Source organism: Malania oleifera, chromosome 10, assembly GCF_029873635.1.
Source record: "Malania oleifera isolate guangnan ecotype guangnan chromosome 10, ASM2987363v1, whole genome shotgun sequence".
In the NCBI taxonomy this organism is placed as follows: domain Eukaryota; kingdom Viridiplantae; phylum Streptophyta; class Magnoliopsida; order Santalales; family Ximeniaceae; genus Malania; species Malania oleifera.
In genome coordinates, this window is record NC_080426.1 from 37,538,330 (window position 1) to 37,560,529 (window position 22,200).

Below are 22,200 nucleotides of genomic sequence, written 5' to 3' on the forward strand. Positions count from 1 at the left end.
TGATTATAAACAAACAAATATATATATATATATATATATATATATATATATATGAAATGTTACTTCTCAACTTTTTATCAATTGTTCTCCTACTAGTTACCTTTTGTAAAAATAAAACAAATTTATTTTTATTTATTATTTATATATTTGGAGAGAGATTGAATTTGAATAAAATGTCATAAAAAATTATATTTAAATTTATTTAAATCCACTCAAATTCAAATTCAAATTCTACAAAATAAAAAATTAGATAAAACCTTTTACCTAACTTAATTTTCCTCCTTTTTCTATCGTATCCAATGCACTACCTTATCCCCATCACAAATAGTCGATCAATTTACGATTGAACCCCTCTACTACCTATACTTGAAAAATAAAAAATAAAAGACATGGAATCTAGGCGCATTGGAAATCTACTGGTGCATTCCTCCCACAGTAATTCATGAGCAAGTTCAAGGAAATGGGAATGTCTAAGTTGACACCAAGGACATTGGCTTGAAAGGCAGTGCAAAGGCAAATGGCAGCTTCGAAATCGGCGAGTCCCTCGAGGACGGAGCAGCAAGGGCCGGACGGCGGGTTTCCCACTGCAAAGTGCAACAAGTCATCCAACAGTCCGCCGCATACCCCAAACTTGATGCTGTCCTGAGGGCACGATGCCTCCGCCGCGGGGTCTTGAGTATTGTAGGCGTGAGCAATATCTCTCGAACCGCTTGCCGTCGCGAACAAGAGGATGAAAATGAGGGCAGCAGTGGTTGTATCAACAGCCGCAGCCTTTGGAGAAGCCATGTTTAGGGATGTGTATGCACCGGCCGGCCACCGCCGAACGCTCAAGGCCCAAGGCTAGGTTGGGATTGGTAGCTAGCTGGCTAAGCTGGGATGATCAAGTTAAGTAGTAGAGATTATCAGTCTCCAACTGGGGAAGGGGTGGTGGTGGGGAAATGGAGGGGATGGGCTTGGGCTTTTATAGATGGAGAGAAGAGAATTAAGCGATATGAAGAGTACTGATGATCAGGCAGCCATGCGATTCGCTTGGCGCGTAGGCTGAAATTGGACAGATTCAGACTGACCCAATGGCTTAAATATAGCTGTAATGAATTAATAGTACCAATTGACCAAAGACATGTATGATAAAGTTCTGTATGGTTAATTGTTTGAGAAAAACATGGTGAGGTGTTCTTTCAAGGACATTCCGACTGTTAGATTTGCAAATTTTTCGTCTGAGGTTTCGGGCTCTTACCTGCCTAAGAGGGCGTGAGAAGGGGTATGAGATAGTTGGGGACACTTATTTAACTACTTTCAAATAATAATAATTAAGGTTATTGTTTGAAGAATAAATATAGTTAACATATTCATAGTCATTTAAAATCCATGCTCCATTATGTCATTGTCATTGAAAATTCTATATATCCCAATAATAACTAGAAAGAACATTAGAAGTGCATTAATTCTTGTAAAAAAAATTCAGTTGGGGTTCAAAAAATTGTACAATGGAGTATTTTCACGTGAACCATATTTAAAAGCGTTCCCTAAAAATCCTTGTCTCATAAAAAATCTTTAAACAATTTTCCGCACTTCATTAACTATAGTAAAAAAAAAAGAAAAAATAAAAATTCACAACCAATCTCCCTAATTACAAGTAGCACCACTGGCCACACATACACTTTATTGGCAAAAATATGCAAAATTTCTTTTTGAGTTATTGACAATGTATGTGTGGCATTTTTTCAAAGAGAAGAAAAACATCTTTGGTATCACAAGATGTCAATAATTCTATCAATCCAAAAAAAAATTCGTAATTTTTCCTCTAAGTATGCATCCTTGAAAGCCACCAAACAATCAATTAAATGCAATGTTAGATGTTTTCCTATGATTGTAACTGCAATATATATGTAAGCCACCATGAATAATTGCAATAGATCTTCTTTTTACAAAAGGATGTCAATGACCATGCCACAATCTTCTCTTACTCCTGTAAGAAATGGTATTTGATATAAATTCAGCAGAAGGATGTTTTGGTGACAACCCTTCAATGCCTAAATTAGACTTGTATAAGAGAAAACTAAGAGTTAATGGAAAATTTTATGCGTATATAGAGGTGAAGGGGAATCCTCTAGCTTGTCTTAATCACTATGTGGTTTCACATTTAAATAGAAAGATTGATCCCATGTTGTTCATTGTTTGGTCAACGAGTGAAGCTATCGATCGCGTTTAATTCAATGATAAGGGATCATTGCACCTGAAGAAAGATGTGATATTTGTGCCTCGGGCTTATCATGTATGCCAAGGAAATGTAAAATTAAATATGGATAGTACCATTAAGGCCCGATTGCTCTTGAGCTTTTGTTTTCCTTTTTCTTTCTTCCATTACAAGACAAGAAAATATATATATATATATATATATACATATAGTAAAACAACTTTGACAAATATCACCCAACACCATATTACACCACAGAGAGCCGTACAATAGCGATTCTCGAAGTTGTTGAGCCTCCTCATCTGTTATATGAATATTAGTCACACCAAGAACTCCATTCCTTCCAAACTGCGTTGGGAGGCTAAAGAACACATCACCACCATTGATTTCATAGAAGCCCTTGGCAAGGACAGAGACTACGTGAATCCTCCTTTGGTCCCGAAGGATGGTTCGAGCCAAGCTTGCCAATGAATAACCAATGGCCCATGAGGTGTAAGCCTTGAGGCGAATAACTTCGTATGCACTTTCAATCACTTCTTTGTGGATGTTCTCAAGAGTCGTTTTCTCAAATGCTATCTGTTGCTTCTCTAAGAAACTTAGAATTGGACCTCCTCCCACGCTTATACTAGACCACAGTGCTACTGAACTATCACCATGCTCCCCAACAATGTATGCCTTAATAAGTTTTGCAAATTTTGTACATAGGGAAAAAAAAAAAAGAATTAATGTTAGGATGTTCAAGTGATTTATGAAATTCATGTATGCAATTTATTAATCATTAAATTATTTTAAAATTATTTTTTAATTAAAAAATGCTTGTTTTGACATGCTAAAATAACATATTGCTAAATGTCTAAAAAAGTTTTTTTTTATAAAGTCAAATGAGGTATAAAAAAAACATAAATCTCTTATTAAAAGTGATAAGCCTAAAGACAATTGCCAAATATCAAATACTTTGGTGCTTGAAGCTAATGAGCTGGAAATTTATTAATGACAAGGGTCTGCCCAAAATTGTATGATTAAATTATATTCAATTTTTTTAAAAAAAAATTTATATTAATCCAAATTGAATACTCAAAATTCGTATTTTCAAGTTTAGAATATATATATATATATATATATGTATGTATGTATGTATGTATGTATTCAATTTTGATTAATATCATTTTCATGGAAATTCTTATTATTCTACAACATTTTATTTCAAAAATTATGTATGATATAAAATTATGTTTGGAAAAATTACTGTTTTTTATAGGGAATGTTTATATATATATTATCAGGGAAAATGGTTTAATTTGCGTGGCATGGGTATAAAATCTTATGATTTATGTGATGACAAAATGTTATGTTTTCAGAACTTTCATGCTATTATTGTTTTTGGAAAATGGTTAAAATAGTACAGGAATTATATTTTTCGTAATTTATGTGAAACGGCACAAGGGCCGTAATTTATAAAACAGCGCAAGAGCCGTTATTTATGAAACGATGCAGGAGCCGTAATTTATGTGAAATGGCGCAAGGACCATAGTTTATATAAAATGGTGTAAGGACCATTAATTTATATTATATGATATGAAATGTCGGCGCAAGGGCCGTAATGAAAGATATGTTATTTTTATGAAAATATTATTACGTTAGATATTATGGTGAAACGGTTATATTCAACATATGAAATACAGTATATGATATCAGTACCCGGATGGCTTAGTTTAGTTCAGTTCAGCAGTACGGTACCGTAGCTATATATGTTTTCTGATTATGTTAGTGCTACCACATGTCGCAAGGGGCTATGGGAGATTGGCAGTCAATGTAGCTTCAGTGCAGAATTGTAGACGTCCCCCTAACAGTCTGTACTTGGTTGGTGCAGGCCTATCGTACTTACAGACTTATATTGATCTAGCATGGTCGGGCAGCCAGTGCTAGGGGTCCCGCCTTCGGGCCGCACAACCCAATCATGTAGTGGTAATACATGGCATGAGCTAGTTATCCATCTTGAGATTTATTTCACGTATTATGTAGTGATATAAGATGTTTTACATGCACATATATATAGCGTGACATGTATACTACTTTCAAATATGTTTATTCAATATTTATCAGACAGATTTCTCAGATATGATTTATGTACAGTATATGCTTATGACACGTGAAATATCCATGTTACCACACACTGAAATTAGTTTATTTCCCTTACTGAGAGGTGTCTCACCCCAACTCTAAAACATTTTAGGGAATCTAGGTAGAGGAGCGGATAAAGCTCTGCAGTGTTAGTGGTCACCCGATCTACCTTTCCAGAAGGGTAAGTCGCTATGCTAGGGTTAGATGGGTTTTTGGGTAGTGACCTAGGGAACTTTATGATCATTTTGGGATGTGTGTATATTTTTATGACAGGTTTGTAAAACTCTGGTATTGTATTTGGACGGTTGGTTTGTTATGTATATGATGTATGTTTACCGCTACTAGAGTGTCAGTGATATATGATAGGTTTATTCCCCAGTACCCACGGCTCTGGGTGGATTATGTTTATGGTTATCATGATTATTGGCATGCTATTATGTAGAAAAAAAAATATTTGGTAAATTAGGCAAGTCGTTACAGAGAGAGAGAGAGAGAGAGAGAGAGAGAGAGAGAGAGGAGAGAGAGAGAGAAAGAGAGAGAGAGAGAGATTTGATTTCTTTTTTTAAAAAAATGAGCTGCAGGACCTATTTTATTAAGCACTGCTAGACAAAACCGTCAACGGTTTTCTGCTCCACCACCAAACCGTCAACGATTTGGTCTACACCAAACCAAATTCCTTCTTTTTCTTTGTTTTTATTATTATTCATATTTTTCGGGTCTCTACAAGTAACCACATGGGTAAAAGTATGTACAATTAATCACATGCTTAACAAAATACTCACAATTATTCGTACTTTTTATTTTTATTTTTTTAATCACATACTTAGCCATAGAAATAAAGCATTCAAAACTAATTACATGCTTATTCAAACACAAAAGTAAGTCAAGCACTTACAGTTAATCCTATATACACAATTGTTCACCTATGTACAATCAAATTATCAATTTGTACAAAAATGAAAGGGAGTACTCGCAAAGGCTTATCAAATTTGAATTTTGGGATAATCTTTGACTAATTACTAGCTCGACTCTCAAACATCCCCAACAGAGTTGCCAAGTTGTCACGACTTCGCAGACGTGAACTTGGGACAACTAATAAATGAAATGAGGTGTGTGGATTTTGAAAATGTGATTTTCATGAAAAAAAAAAAAAAAACAATGGTGTATAAAGTTGTCATTAACCTTTTGAAATGTGGTTAGAAAACTCGATTACTATCCAATTAAGGGCAGAACCTGTCTGCCCTATTAGCATCGAGTTCGGGAGTTCGGTTACACGAGGGGAAGGTATTTACACCTCCTAATACGCACCCGTTCTTACGAACAGTAACTAATTAATAAAAAATAATCCCAAAATAAACTTAATAAGTCTTAGAAAATTACTCCCTTTCAAAAATTGTGAAGAAATGTACAAAATGAATATTATATAAGTATTCCCTCATAAGCAAGGCATACCATACTCTGAAGAGCTCATGCCTCCCTTTTAAATCATCGGGATTGGAAAATCAAGAAAATAGTTTACTGATATACCTCAAATATATCACTTACCATAAATCCAAAGGAGACTAGAGCCCAGCATTGATGAGGGCAATTACCACCTAAGTCAACTGCTCAGGCAGAGCAATTGACGCCAACTCCATGATGACTAGAGCAATCTACGCCAACGTTATAACAACTGGAGCGATTCACGTTTGCGCCATAATTCGCTAATAAATGGCACATCACCTTTGGGTCAAACTCCATCACTATAAATAGGGATTCAGAGAAAAGGCTAAGGTATCTCATTCTAAAATCTACTTTACTGTTGCATAAAAAACCTCTCAAGTTAATCCCTGACTTAGGCATCGGAGCGATCCCCCGGAGTACACCCCGGGTCCTCCAAGCCTTGCTTATTTATCTCTTTTCAGGTGGTCGTGATCAGGGATCGTGAAGGTCGTTCAATTTTTGGCTGCAACAGTTGGCGCCGTTTGTGGGAACTTCTTGAGAGATTTTCTCTTTCAATCCTTGATCATGACTACATCAGATAATTGAAGGTCGATGCATTGGCTCAATTAAGATCTTCTGAAATGCCACCGTTCGACACCTAGACATACTCGACGTCGTCCGATCCATCACCATTTGGGACCCTACCCAGTGCAAACTCTTCATTCGTGGAATTGGATGGGACATTACCATCAAGAACCTCCACAATTGCTTCTCCACCTACGGTGACCTCGAAGAGGCCGTCACGATTCGTAGCAAGGTCATTGGGAAAAGTAAAGGGTACGGGTTTATTACGTTCAAGCACATCAATGACGCTTTACTCGCATTGAAAAAGCCAAGTAATAAAATTGACGGACGAATAACCGGGACCCAGCTTGCGATATTGGGAAATTCCGGATCTAATATGAATCCAACTACAATTGATGTTTCTATGCGCAAGATTTATGTAGCTAACGTGCCTATTCTCAAGGTATGATTTTTTCTCCATCATACAATAATAATTCTAAAAAAAAAAAAAAACAAATAGATGTCATAGTGTCAACCCTTGAAAAGCTCCATCTTAATGGCTAATAGTAATTAATAGGATATTCAAGTTATTTAATTATTTGAACAATGACCTATGCACCAAATGCATAGTGGGGTCATGATAGCTGCACTGCAAGTCAAATAAACAAAGCCAAACTTTGAAATTCCAATGGGTTGGCCGAATGCACCATAGGTTTGGCAATAATGACTTTTGCACATTCATGTGCGTTGAACAGTGCTCTGAATAGTGAATTTGAAATTGCTATTGGGAATTTGAGTTGAAATTACAACGCACATTGAAATTGCACAATTGTAGCAACTACAATCGGCAAAACCTCAAACAGAAAAATCAAGCTCCTTAGTGACATTCTATTGAGCACCTGGAGCCCAATCAGCTGAACAATCCACACCATAATCAAAACAAATAGTAACAAAATCACCGTCGTCAATGGTAGACATCTCGCAGATCTCAATCTCAAACTTCAATCTACCATTGCACTCACAACCTCATCCAACATGGGACTCACGAATCAACTGGGATACAATTGAATAATCTGAGTTTATAGACCACACATATGACACAGACAACACAAAAATAGTCTGCGAAATCTATAACATTGCACGCTTACTTGCAGTTCCCTTTGCCATAAATGATCGAACACTTGGTGCATACACATCCAAACCCTTTGAAACAAATCCATCTCGAGCCGATTAAGAATCCTAACTGATATTGAAAATACCATAACTCACATTTTAACCCTAATGAAATTAAAACTGCAAGAACCTGTCGAATTGAACAACCATCCCAGCATCATAAATTATCAAAATGTTACTGAAGATATAGCCCAAAAAATGAGCACAGCTCATTAGGTAAGGAAGAATCGGCCCAACTGATGAGCAACGCTCGTGAGGCCAGAAGACTACCCAAAAAATGAGCACGACTCATTAGGCAAAGAAGAATCAGCCCAACTGACGAGCAACACTCGTGAGGCTAGAAGACTGCCCAAAAAATGAGCACATCTCATTAGGCAAAAAGGAATCGGCCCAACTGACGAGCAACGCTCGTGAGGCCAGAAGACTGCCCAAAAAATGAGCACGACTCATTAGGCAAGGAAGAATCAGCCCAACTGATGAGCAACGCTCGTGAGGCCAGAAGACTGCCCAAAAAATGAGCACAACTCATTAGGCAAAGAAGAATTGGCCCAACTGACGAGCAACGCTCATGAGGCCTAAAAACAGCCCAAAATATGAGCACAGCTCATTAGGCCAAAAATGACAAAAGAAGAGCGCGACTCATGAAACCACAAGCAACCCAAAATGCCTCAAGAAGAGCTGCTCGACAAAAAAAAAAATACAACTTTCGAACTTTGGAAGCCAGCTTCAAAAATTCGAAACTGAAGGGGGGACAACTGATATACCTCAAATATATCACTTACCATAAATCCAAAGGAGACTAGAGCCCAGCATTGATGAGGGCAATTACCACCTAAGTCAACTGCTCAGGCAGAGCAATTGACGTCAACTCCATGATGACTAGAGCAATCTACGCCAACGTTATAACAACTGGAGCGATTCACGTTTGCGCCATAATTCGCTAATAAATGGCACATCACCTTTGGGTCAAACTCCATCACTATAAATAGGGATTCAGAGAAGAGGCTAAGGTATCTCATTCTAAACTCTACTTTACTGTTGCATAAAAAACCTCTCAAGTCAATCCCTGACTTAGGCATCGGAGCGATCCCCCGGAGTACACCCCAGGTCCTCCAAGCCTTGCTTATTTATCTCTTTTCAGGTGGTCGTGATCAGGGATCGTGAAGGTCGTTCAGTTTTTGGCTGCAACATTTACAAAAATACACTCCTTGGATTTTGAAATTTTTGTAAAATTTTCTAAATATGAAAAATAATATTCCGAAAGGTTTTGGGAATTTATTCATAACAGAAAAGAGTGCCAAAAATGATTTTCAATCTCAAAAATATTTTTTAGATTTTCCTCTAAATATTTTGAATTTTTGATGATTTTTCATGTTTTTCCCGAATTTTGAAATAACAAAAAGACAATTAAAGCAAAATAATGAAAATAAAGACCCAAAAATGTCTTTTTAGAATTTTTTTTTTTTTTAGTGTTTCTGAATTTTTGTGATTTTTAGAATCTTTGGGAAATTTTGTGAATTTTATGATTTTTTGTGAATTTTTAAACTGTTAAAAACAATAAAATAGCAAAGAAACAAAACATGACCTGGTCCAGGACTGGTTTGATGGACCCAAACCGGTTTGAAAAAGAACTTGTTAATCGGGGGTCAACCGTTTTTAGGCCGAGTCAGGGCTGTGGGGTTTAAAAATAAACTTAATTCCTAAAAATAAAAGGATCCAGACTCGATTTAATAAAAATGACTCAATAAAATTTAATGAATTCAATTTTAAAATTAGATGACTCAATTCAAAAATCTGAAAGATTCAATTTAAAAATTAAGGGGCTCAAATCGAAAGACTCAAGTTTAAAAGACTTAATTTAAAAAAAAATAATCGGGATTTATTTTGAAAATACCGGGACTCGACTTAAAAATATTGGGACTCACTTTGCTGAAAATAACCAAAACTCACTCTATTTTGAAGACACAGGACTCATTTTGAAAACAACCGGTATTCGATTATTGAAAACAAATGGGACTTATTTTTGAAAATAACCGAGACTTGATTACCGAAAACTCAAGACTCTAGGGCTTGATTTTGAAAGGGACTCAATTGGATCCTCCCATTCCCGGGGATAAGGTTAACTTCAATTATGTCGGGTCTTCCTGAAAATGGCCTAATTAAAATTGAGGCATCTACAACTAATAACCTTTTTTCCTATAGTGGATGTCTCCACTGCAGTCCCACAAGTTTAATATTCAATAAATCAGTCAGGAGCACCAAAACTTCTTGGCTTACAAAATATTTGCGTTAAATTAATTATTTATTTTATTGGATTTGTTCAATAATCTTTTAAGACACAAGACTCGTCAATCATAATTGATGATGTGAAATTCAAGTAGCATTACAATTTTTTAACTCAAATTAATATATATATATATATATATATATATATATATATATATATATTCAACTTTCTCTTCATGCTACCATATAATAATAATTAAGTCCAATAGAATTAATCTATTTCATAGAGTAGTATAATAAATGACACACCATCTATATATGTTTTCGATTTTGATTTTCATTTGGCACATTCTAGATCATTTGGCACATTCTAGATCCGCTAATCCAAATGAATCAATGAGTTTTTGGGGGCTATCCACTAGTCATTTTTTGTTAGGTCAGGGTAGACAATTTTTCAATCTTAAAGAATGCAAATCCAAACTCGGATTACTTTAACATATAATTTGAGATGGTCAAATTTTTTGATCTTTGACCGAACATAACACCTTTACATGGTCAATGGACCTCCTCCTCCCCATATCCATGTGCTTGTTTCTTAAATTCTAAACATATTGAAAATAGATCCCCTATTTATATGTTTTTTAATGGATATATGATCAATTTGTCACATGTTAAACATCTAAATATAGGTAAACGGACATGAGGAGGGGAAGAATCCTTGTATAATATCTCCCCATATTGGATCTAAAGGGCTTATTCAGGTTGAAGTTCCAAATCATTAAAAAACAAAAATAGCCTTACCCATTTATTATTTTTACCTTTATTATACCAGCACAAGCATTAGGTTAAGACTTGCCAAGAAACACTTCTCTTAATATTGTACCTATTTAAAATAAATATATTTATATAAAAGAAAAATGCAAGAAAAAAGGATATGGAAGAAGAACAATAAAAACCCACTTTTCTATTTCATTTTTTGAGTTGAAGAACATGAAAGTATAGAGAAATGATTATAAACAAATATATATATATATATATATATATATATATATATGAAATGTTACTTCTCAACTTTTTGTCAATTGTTCTCCTACTAGTTACTTTTTGTAAAAGTAAAATAAATTTATTTTTATTTATCTTTCATATATTTGGAGAGAGATTGAATTTGAATAAGATGTAATAAAAAATTATATTTAAATTTATTTAAATCCACTCAAATTCAAATTCAAATTCTACAAAATAAAAAATTAGATAAAACCTTTTACCTAACTTAATTTTCCTCCTTTTTCTATCGTATCCAATGCACTACCTTATCCCAAATAGTCGATCAATTTACGATTGAACCCCTCTACTACCTATGCTTGAAAAATAAAAAATAAAAAAAAGATATGGAATCTAGGCGCATTGGAAATCTACTGGTGCATTCCTCCCACAGTAATTCATGAGCAAGTTCAAGGAAATGGGAATGCCTAAGTTGACACCAAGGACATTGGCTTGAAAGGCAGTGCAAAGGCAAATGGCAGCTTCGAAATCGGCGAGTCCCTCGAGGACGGAGCAGCAAGGGCCGGACGGCGGGTTTCCCACTGCAAAGTGCAACAAGTCATCCAACAGTCCGCCGCATACCCCAAACTTGATGCTGTCCTGAGGGCACGATGCCTCCGCCGCGGGGTCTTGAGTATTGTAGGCGTGAGCAATATCCCTCGAACCGCTTGCCGTCGCGAACAAGAGGATGAAAATGAGGGCAGCAGTGGTTGTTGCAACAGCTGCAGCCTTTGGAGAAGCCATGTTTAGGGATGTGTACGCACCGGCCGGCCACCGCTGAACGCTCAAGGCCCAAGGCTAGGTTGGGATTGGTAGCTAGCTGGCTAAGCTGGGATGATCAAGTTAAGTAGTAGAGATTATCAGTCTCCAACTGGGGAAGGGGTGGTGGTGGGGAAATGGAGGGGATGGGCTTGGGCTTTTATAGATGGAGAAAAGAGAATTAAGCGATATGAAGAGTACTGATGATCAAGCAGCCATGCGATTCGCTTGGCGCGTAGGCTGAAATTGGACAGATTCAGATTGACCCAATGGCTTAAATATAGCTGTAATGAATTAATTGTACCAATTGACCAAAGACATGTCTGATAAAGTTCCGTATGGTTAATTGTTAGAGAAAAACATGGTGAGGTGTTCTTTCAAGGACATTTCGACTGTTAGATTTGCAAATTTTTCGTCTAAGGTTTCGGGTTCTTACCTGCCTAAGAGGGCGTGAGAAGGGGTATGAGATAGTTGGGGACACTTATTTAACTACTTTCAACTATTAATAATTAAGGTTAATGTTTGAAGAATGAATAAAGTTAACGTATTCATAGTCATTTAAAATCCAAGTGTCTAATTCTTTAGTTTTACCATCTATTTTGCTTGCTCCATTATATCATTGTCATTGAAAATTCTATATATCCGAATTATAACTAGAAAGAACATTAGAAGTGCATTAATTCTTGTAAAAAAAATTCAGTTGGGGTTCAAAAAATTGCACAATGGAGTATTTTCACGTGAACCATATTTAAAAGCGTTCCCTAAAAATCCTTGTCTCATAAAAAATCTTTAAACAATTTTCCGCACTTCATTAACTATAGTAAAAAAAAATAAAAAATAAAAAATCACAACCAATCTCCCTAATTACAAGTAGCACCACTGGCCACACATACACTTTATTGGCAAAAATATGCAAAAAAAAAAATTTGAGTTATTGACAATGTATTTGTGGCATTTTTTCAAAGAGAAGAAAAACATCTTTGGTATCACAAGATGTCAATAATTCTATCAATCCAAAAAAAAAAAAAAAATTCGTAATTTTTCCTTAAAGTATGCATCCTTGAAAGCCACCAAACAATCAATTAAATGCAATATGTTAGATGTTTTCCTATGATTGTAACTGCAATATATATGTAAGCCACCATGAATAATTGCAATAGATCTTCTTTTTACAAAAGGATGTCAATGACCATGCCACAATCTTCTCTTACTCCTGTAAGAAATGGTATTTGATATAAATTCAGCAGAAGGATGCTTTGGTGACAACCCTTCAATGCCTAAATTAGACTTGTATAAGAGAAAACTAAGAGTTAATGGAAAATTTTATGCGTATATAGAGGTGAAGGGGAATCCTCTAGCTTGTCTTAATCACTATGTGGTTTCACATTTAAATAGAAAGATTGATGCCATGTTGTTCATTGTTTGGTCAACGAGTGAAGCTATGGATCGCGTTTAATTCAATGATAAGGGATCATTGCACCTTAAGAAAGATGTGATATTTGTGCCTTGGGCTTACCATGTATGCCAAGGATCTGTAAAATTAAATATGGATAGAACCATTAAGGCCCGATTGCTCTTTTGTTTTTGTTTTCTTTTTTCTTTCTTCCATTACAAGACAAGAAAATTTATATATATATAGTAAAACAACTTTGACAAATATCACCCAACACCATAAACATTTTATTTATGCGTAGCTGCAAATTAATTGCATCACAATATTTGTGCCCTTCCTAGTTTACCTTATCCCTATCTACAAGACTATTAGTCACCTAGACGTGAATGATAATCTCCTGGACATATGGGCTAAATCGCGAACCTTCGAACCAATTTTGTTCTTTGGTACAAATTTTTTAACAAGACCTGATTAACTTTATTTGGAACTTATTAAATAATTCACCATATAAAAGTAATTTGTTTTTCACTTTTTACTCTTTTAATTTATATCTCAAGTTGACTTTGAACATCCAAGATGACCTTTGCCGAGTCTCGAAGTTGTTGAGCCTCCTCATCTGTTATATGAATATTAGTCACACCAAGAACTCCATTCCTTCCAAGCTGTGTTGGGAGGCTAAAGAACACATCACCGCCATTGATTTCATAGAAGCCCTTGGCAAGGATAGAGACTGGGTGAATCCTCCTTTGGTCCCGAAGGATGGTTCGAGCCAAGCTTGCCACTGAATAACCAATAGCCCATGAGGTGTAAGCCTTGAGGCGAATAACTTCGTATGCACTCTCAATCACTTCTTTGTGGATGTTCTCGAGAGTCTCTTTCTCAAATGCAATCTGTTGCTTCTCTAAGAAACTTAGAATTGGAACTCCTCCCACGCTTATACTAGACCATAGTGCTACTGAACTATCGCCATGCTCCCCAACAATGTATGCCTAATTAAGTTTTGCAAATTTTGTACATAAGGAAAGAAAAAAAAGAAATAATGTTAGGACGTTCAAGTGATTTATGAAAATCATGTATGCAATTTATTAATCATTAAATTAATTAAAAATTATTTTTTAATTAAAAAATGCTTGTTTTAACAGGCTAAAATAACATTTTGCTAAATGTCTAAAAAGGTTTTCTTTTATAAAGTCAAATGAGGTATAAAAAAAACATAAATCTCTTATTAAAAGTGATAAGCCTAAAGACAAATGTCAAATATCAAATACTTTGGTGCTTCAAGCTAATGAGTTGGAAATTTAGCAATGACAAGGGTTTGCCCAAAATTGTATGACTAAATTATATTCAATTTTTTTTTTTTTTAAAATGATATTAATCCAAATTGAATACTCAAAATTCGTATTTTTCAAATTTAGAATATATGTATGTATTCAATTTTGATTAATATCATTTTTTTAAAAAAAATTAAATATAATTTTATATTACATTTTAATAACATCTAAATCAATAAGTTTGAACTCTAGAGTGTAGCATGAATAGAATAGAAAATTGTGAGAGGAGATGCACCAAATTCACAATCTTAAATTCCAAATGAAATATGTTAGAACTCCCAATAGATATGTATGCCTAAATGCATCCATGCATGCATACATATGCACCAATTCTTTTATTCTGAAAAAAGTTTAAAAATTATTTAAATTGTTCCCCTCCTCCTTGGTAAACAATGAGAAGCCAGCAATAGCAAAATAGATTAAGTTGGAGTACCCAAAAAAATTTACTTACAGACAACAAATTAAAGGATAATAATTGTGCATCTGCAAGCAACTAAATGGAATTATAAAAAGCTAGGAAAAGCTGCCCACTTTTTTTCAATCCATGCCAAGCAAGAGAATTAACCACGTAGGTACCTGAACATCCTGGGCATTGACGTCAAGATGATCCGCAATCATGGACCGGAACCTCGACGAGTCCAGATTCGTTCCAGAGCCGATCACCCTGTTCGACGGAAACCCCGACAGCTTCCATGCGACGTACGTCAGCACGTCCACCGGGTTCGACACTATAATCAGTATCGAATCCGGCGAGTGCTTCGCGAGCGCCGGCACAATTTCAGAGAACAACGTCACGTTCCGACGGATGAGGTTCAGCCGGGTCTCGCCCACTCCCTGGCGCACGCCGGCGGTGACGATGCACAGGTCGGAGTCGGCCGTGACGGAGGAATCGACGGAGGCGAGTATCTTGGTGCGCGGCAGGAACGCTGCAGCGTGCTGGAGGTCGAGCATTTCGCCGCGGAGCTTGTCGGGATTGGCGTCGACCAGGACGAGCTCGTCGGCGAGGTCCTGGGTTAAGATTGTTTGGGCGATGGCCATGCCGACGTTGCCGGCGCCGACGACGGAGACCTTGGTGTGGCGCTTGGTGGGGGACGGGGGGGCGGCAAGTTGGATGGGCCTGAAGAAAGAGCCGGCGAAGTCGAGGCCCATTGGGCCCAGAGAAGAAGAAGAAGGGCTTTTCTCCATGGATGTTATTGCTTGTATGTAATCGATTATGTGAATGTATAGCAAATCAGTTCATTTTGGTTGTCATTATATAGAGAAGATGAAGGTAATTGTCTATGGCAGTTGGGAGATAGTTGGGTCCACAAGAGCATTTGTCGCCAGCCAATGGGCATGCGCCACGCGTGGAAAAGAAGGGATCGTCGTGGAATACTACTGTTGAAATGTCAATACCATCTGGAATCTGTGGGCCGATGGCTACCGCGGATTTGAGTTTGAATAGCTGTGGTGATGGAGCATTGGAGACAGAAAGGTCGAGGAGTACGAATGTTGAAAATATCTGCTAGCTTATATAATTAATTAATTCATGGAGAATATCAGCCCCCACATATTAATACTTCTGCAGATTAATTCTGGCTGACTCTCTATGCTACTTCTACATTCAGTTCTCATTTTCTAGATGCACTCCTTGGAAAAAGGCTTCAGTATGATTTTTCTTCCTCTCTCTCTCTCTCTCTCTCTCTCTCTCTCTCTCTGCATATACTAAAGTGGAATACATAAAAATTAAGACAAATTACAAACCACTTATAAAGTTTGTTGAAATTTTATTTATAGTCTACATTTTATAACAAAGTTAATGTACCATCATAAACAAGTATACAAAAATACTCTTAAAAAAATAAATGGATATAGAAAGTCATATTTTCGAGATTTATCTCGTCCTAAATATCTTTGAAATTTCTCCACTTGAAATTAGATTTGAACAAAAGATAAAAGACTTCTTGAGTTATCAAATAATGCATAATATAATACAATTTTAGTAAAGGAAGCGTGGCTAATGTACATATTACTTTAAGATTTAATACTTTGATTTTTAATTTAAGAAACATTTGTATTACAAGAAAAAAATAATAAATTTCATATGACCTTTCTTTGTCAAAGCTTTTAAAATAGTGATAGTGGGTGGGTGATGGGTAGGAATGGGCAGACCATGGACCAAACTTAGTCCTTGGGAGTACCAATTCTCAATTAGAGCCATAGTCTTAGAATCTAGGCGCCTATGTTCCTTATTTGATGGTCCTACACGCGCACACACAAATATTTATATATATATATATATATATTTCTTTATATTTTTTCTATATATTAAATGTTATCAAACTTAATTGTTTAAATATGATTGCAAATTAAGAAAAAATTAAATATTAATGATGAGTGAAATTAATATTTATTAATTTTTTGTTATATATTTTATTTTATTTCTCATTTTTCTTGGTCATTAAATAGAAAAAAAATAAATTCTTTCATTTTTTCCTAGCTTTTTTTAAATTCCAAATAGACACAAAGTATATTTTTTAAAAGGAAGAAATTCTATTTTTGTATAATACAAATTACAAATAATTCAGTTGGTAAATAACTTTTTTCTTTTAACTTTAAAAGGAACTTGTAGACACCCTATTTTATCTAGGGCTTTATATAGCAAAAATAAGACTATTCCATTTAATTTATATTCATTTTGTATAGTTGCAAAGGAAAAAAAAAAAAATTTGAATACATGAAAAATGAAAAAAAAAATAGAAAAAATAAAATAAAGGGTCCAGTAGGCCAGTTCCTCCATGCTTGCATTTGTACACACAAGAGAATTTCAGTTAATAAGATCAGAATAAAATCAACCAATTAGCTTTGAATTTGATGGACAAATTTGAATTAATTGATCAATTAAACTTTAAATTTGATTGGACAAATTCAAATTAATTGATCAATTGAACTTTATATTTGATTGATCCATTAAGTTTGATTTGTTCAATCAAATTTAATTGGAAGTGCTTCTCTTGTCCTAAAAATGGAGATTTTCAAAAGAGTGAAGGGGAAGCAAATTAGAGGGAGAACAATAGAGGAGAAAATTGGAGAAGAACTGGTTATTGTAAGAAGGAAACGAAAGAAGGAATTGCTCACTGAAAAAAGAGTTGAAGGAAGGAAATTTGGAGAGGAACAAGTTATTGAAAAAAAAAAAAATTTTTTTTTTTTGAGAAAATTGAATCCAAAAAAATGAGGGAAAAATTGAGTAATCAAAGACTAAATACTGAAGGGTTCAAGTTGCTAAAATTGGAGAAGCTTGGCAGTGGAGACTTTGAAAAGAGTTCGAACAAAAGAAGAGCAGTTTGGTAGAATTCTGGAATGTAGGTTGGTATTAATCAATTTAATTATGTTTCAATTTTTGACATTGCTAAATTTTAAATTCAAGTTGGGATTTGAGTTTGATATAGAAACCTAAAGGAATAGAGGAATCATGGGATAGAGGGAAGAATGTATCTGCAAATTCAGCTAACGATAACCAACTGAACTTTTGGGTTAATCAAAATATGGCCAATATAGTAGAGAAGCATGTTATCAAAGAAAAATCGAAAGAGTTCGCCCATTGATTTGATTCTCTAAATTAATATTAAGGTTGCACGACATCATAGTACTAGTAAAGCCACTTCTTGTTAGATAAGTGTTGTTTGTGGTGTGACTCTTATACTTTGGATTTCATAAACAAAGAAAAAAGAAAAACATGAAGGAGTAGCATAGCAGGGACTCATCGACGAGGAGACAGCAAGGACTCGTCGATGAGTGTCCTGTGCTCGTCGATGAGAAGATCCGGAGAGACCCAAAAGTTCAGAGTTTCTAAGATACCGAGAGCATAAAAATGGTCTCATCAACGAATCCCATGTTCTCGTCGACGAGAAGTTCTGGGCTGCGAGTAGTTTTTTGAATTTTGAATTTGAATGTTGGGGTGGTTGGGTAAACGGAGAGGGAAACCTCCAAGAGAGTGTTATATATGTCATTCTGAGCATGTATTGATATATGTGTGTGATCATTTGAGAAGTGTATTGTGTACTTTGTAATTTTTATAGTAAAATTTGTGTGTCATTGCTTCCGTGGATGTAGGATTTGCCGAACCACATAAATCTTATTGAGTTGTGTTTCATTTACTTGTTGTATTTATTCCGCCGTGCATCTTAATTTTTCAATCCATATCACAACAATAAGCATGGAAACCAAGAAAATAGACAAGTTTGAGTATTTCATTTGTATTCCTAATGAGATTATGTTATTTGATTGCATACTTATTCATTTAATTTAAAATTGATTTAAACATTAAGAATAGGGTCCCTAAATGGGTGTTGTTGCCACAAGAGTTCAAGGATGTATTGGTTAATCAACATGCTTGAGATAAAGAGGTCAAGTTAAATAACTTGGTCATAAGTAGCCTGAGGCAGATGACATGCCAAGTTGTGAGAAGGCAAAATCCAAGGGCACTCACATTAGACAACGCGAGTGATATTTTTTACTCAAGATTATAATTTCTCGAAGATTGTTAATAGGGGCATCATTGGAAAAACATAAACTTTCTTCTCCACATATTAGAATTTGAAAAATGATGAGCAAAATTGAGATACGGCAAAGATTGGTTTCAAAATCTTGTCTGTTGTTTGAATAGGCATTGGTTCACGAGCATACCTAAAAAGGAAGTTTGTGCATCTTCATGCACTGCATGCATAGTATCAATAGTGATAGGACGCAATCCACATGCATTTTGTAAAATCATTGCACGAGTAGAATTAGGATGTGTCTTCACTTCATGCATCATAATATTCATATCATTCAAATTTCTTTCATAGATTTTGTGAATAGTTTTCATTTCACTTCTCACATTTTAATTCATCGTCTTCTATAAATTGGAAAGATTTGCAATCTACTTAAGGTATGAGGGCATTAGTTCCCAAATCCGAGTAGTCCTTTTTAAATTGTTTTGTCTACCTTGGAAGCATGTGGTAATAGTATCCAAATCCAGGTAATTATTTTCAAGTTATGTTGTCTACTTCGAAGGCATGTGGCATAGTTCCCGAATCCAAGTAATCACCTTCAAAGTTAAGATATTTTGGCTATTTCAGAGGCATGTGGCATTAGTTCCCAAATCTGAATAGTCGCTTCTAAGTTGTTTTGATTATCTTGGAGGCATATGACATTAGTTTCCAAATTCGAGTAGTCATTTTCAAGTTGTTTTGGCTATCTCAGAGGCATGTGACATTAGTTCCCAAATTTGAATAGTCGCTTCCAAGTTGTTTTAACTATCTCAGAGGCATGTGACATTAATTCCCAAATTTGAATAGTCGCTTCCAAATTGTTTTAACTATCTTAGAGGCATGTGACATTAGTTCCCAAATTTGAATAGTCCCTTTCAAGTTGTTTTGACTATTTGAAGGGCATGTAACATTAGTTCCCAAATCTGAGTAGTCGCTTTCAAGTTGTTTGGCTATCTTGGAGGCATGTGGCATTAGTTCACAAATCCAAGTAGTCATTTTCAAGTTATTTTAGCTATCTTTAAGGCATGGTGTCATTAGTTCCCAAATCTGAGCAATCGCTTCCAAATTTTTGTTTATTTCGAATTACGGTGTCATTAGTTCCCAAATTCAAGTAGTCATTTCCAAGTTGTGATATCTACTTTGAATCCATATAACATTGGTTCTCAAATTCAAGTAGTCACTTTCAAAGTTATGATCTACCTTAGATATCTAGGTAGTCACTTTTCAAAGTTGTGATTTTCAAGTTATGATGTTTTGGCTATCTCGAAATTATGAGCCATTAGTTCTCGAATTCGAATAGTCATTTTCAAGTTGTGATGATTTATCTACCTTGGAGGCATGTGGCATAGTTCCCAAATCCAGAGTAATGATCTCTTCATAAAGTAGGACAATTTACACCTTAATTTGTGCTTCCATGCATCTTTGTAAATCCACATATTATTTTTTGGTAGGATTTTTCTATATAATGCCCAGTCTAAAATTTGTGTCTCTTGTCTTTATAGATTTTTTACTGTAAGATGCCAAAAGACAAGTCTTCCTGTCATCTTAAGTAGCAAACCAATAAAAAAGAATAACTATAAACACCTTCTTTTTTCTGGGGCTCTATAGAGCAAAAATTGGACTATTCCATTCAATTTAATTATATTCATTTTGTACAGTTTCAAATGGAAAATAAAAATTGAATACATGGAAATAACAAAATTGATTTCATAGAAATAAAAAAATGAATATATGGAAAATGAAAAATAATAAACAAAAACAAAAAAATAAAATAAAGGGTCTAGTAGGCCAATTCCTCCATGCTTGCATCTGTACACACACACAAGAGAGTTTAAGTTAATAAAATCAATCAAATAGCTTTGAATTTGATGATCAAATTCAAATTAATTGATAAATTAGACTTTATATTTGATTGGACAAATTCAAATTAATTGATCAATTGGACTTTATATTTGATTGATCCATTAAATTTGATTTGATCGATCAAATTTAATTGGAAATGCTTCTTTTGGCCTATAAATAGAGATTTTCAAAAGAGTGAAGGGGAAGCAAATTAGAGGGAGAACAATAGAGGAGAAAATTGGAGAGGAACTAGTTATTGTAAAAGGGAAATGGGAGAAGGAATTGCTCACTAAAAAAAGAGTTGATGGAAGGAAATTTGGAGAGGAACTGGTTATTGAAAAATATTTTTGAGAAAGAAATGCAAAAAGGTGAAGGAAAAATTGAGTGATCGAAGACTAAAGGGTTTGAGTTGCTAAAATTAGATAAGACTTGGCAGTAGAGACTTTGAAGAGAGTTCAAGCAAAGGAAGAGCAGGTTGGCAAAATTCTAGAATAGAGGTTGGTATTAATCAGTTTAATTCTCTTGCAATTTTTGGCATTGCTAAATTTTTAGTTCAAATTGGGATTTGTTTGAAACGGAACCCTAAACAGAATTTAACATTGTCCCAAAATCTAAATTACCATATTGGAAAGCCTAGGTCCAAATTTGGATTCGAATACTTCGTGGTCTGACCCAGAGACCCAGGTCAACTGAACCTAAGTCTACATCAAATAACCTGAAGACACAAGACCTAGGTCAACCTTGATGTGGATGCATTGACCCATTAACCCAAATCCAGTAATCCTAGAACCCAAAGCCCATGTCAAATCATATTGGGTTCGACCCAATTGACCAAGCCCCAATTGAATTCAGACTAAGCCCGTTAAAACTTTAAACCAAATCCCACTTGATTACCTAGACCCAGATCAACGTATCAACCTAATTGTTAGAACTAAGCCCAATTATATCCAACTCAGTTCAAAGCCTAATTGGGCTAAGCTCTATCCTACGCCCAACCTACCAATTTACCCCGGCAAAGGCCCAATCTAGCCCAAACCAAATGCCTATACCGGCCTAATCCCAAATAACCCTAAACTGTGTTTGCTTCCTAAGAAAATTTAAAAGGAAAATTTTTATTAAAAAAAATTAGAATCAAAGATAAAAATTGAAATAAAAATCAAAATATAAGGAAAAACTTACTTGTGGGTTTCAGATCCATAAGAAACTATCGTTGTCGTTTCCTTCATTTGAATCTGCAAAAATTGAAAAAAAAAAAAAATGAGAAATTATAAAGAGAGAGAGTAAGATCAAGGAAAGAGAGAATAATTCAAAAATGGAGAGAGAGAGAGAGAGAGAGAGAGAGAGAGAGAGAGAGAGAGAGAGAGAGAGAGAGAGTATTGGGGAGAAGAAGAGAAAAAGAAAGGAAAAGAAGAGATAAAAGAAAAGGAAGGAAAAAAGGTTTTTTTTTTTTATATTAGATTTTTTCAAAAAAAAAAACATATAATTAATGGAACATGTGTCATCCTACGGACGATGACACGTGGCACAACCAAGACTGCGTATTTGGGGAGTGACGTGGCACAATCTTGGACGTACAACATTTGTTTTCTCTAAGCGTCCGGATCGCAGCCTCATCAATGA

The 22,200-nt window shown here is 35.1% G+C and overlaps 5 protein-coding genes across 6 annotated transcripts in view; all 5 read right to left on the minus strand.

Moving 5' to 3' along the window:
- Positions 1–396: 396 nt before the first annotated feature.
- LOC131166619 (pEARLI1-like lipid transfer protein 3) lies at positions 397–786 on the minus strand. The gene has a single exon (XM_058125203.1). The coding sequence runs from the start codon at positions 784–786 to the stop codon at positions 397–399; it is 390 nt and encodes a 129-aa protein (XP_057981186.1).
- Positions 787–1,008: 222 nt separating this feature from the next.
- On the minus strand, positions 1,009–2,956 carry LOC131166621 (L-lactate dehydrogenase B-like). The gene is made up of 2 exons (XM_058125204.1): positions 2,434–2,956; positions 1,009–1,085 (listed from the first exon to the last, which is right to left on the minus strand). The coding sequence occupies exons 1-2, from the start codon at positions 2,954–2,956 to the stop codon at positions 1,009–1,011; spliced, it is 600 nt and encodes a 199-aa protein (XP_057981187.1).
- An 8,142-nt stretch (positions 2,957–11,098) lies between these two features.
- LOC131166622 (pEARLI1-like lipid transfer protein 3) lies at positions 11,099–11,488 on the minus strand. Its single transcript, XM_058125205.1, has one exon. It carries the CDS (start codon positions 11,486–11,488, stop codon positions 11,099–11,101), a length of 390 nt encoding a protein of 129 aa, XP_057981188.1.
- A 1,672-nt stretch (positions 11,489–13,160) lies between these two features.
- Positions 13,161–15,456, minus strand: LOC131166040 (L-lactate dehydrogenase A-like). The gene is made up of 2 exons (XM_058124266.1): positions 14,804–15,456; positions 13,161–13,885 (listed from the first exon to the last, which is right to left on the minus strand). The coding sequence occupies exons 1-2, from the start codon at positions 15,410–15,412 to the stop codon at positions 13,442–13,444; spliced, it is 1,053 nt and encodes a 350-aa protein (XP_057980249.1). The 5' UTR covers positions 15,413–15,456; the 3' UTR covers positions 13,161–13,441.
- Positions 15,457–20,326: 4,870 nt separating this feature from the next.
- LOC131166020 (spindle and kinetochore-associated protein 1 homolog) overlaps positions 20,327–22,200 on the minus strand; it is a 52,346-nt gene continuing 50,472 nt past the window's right edge. Inside the window, exons 10-11 of one of the 2 annotated variants that reach the window (XR_009139708.1) lie at positions 21,760–21,812; positions 20,327–20,547 (exon numbers count right to left, since the gene is read on the minus strand). The gene's annotated coding sequence lies outside the window, so the exon portion shown is untranslated. The remainder of the gene's footprint in view (positions 20,548–21,759; positions 21,813–22,200) is intronic. The other variant, XR_009139709.1, reaches the window with a different exon arrangement.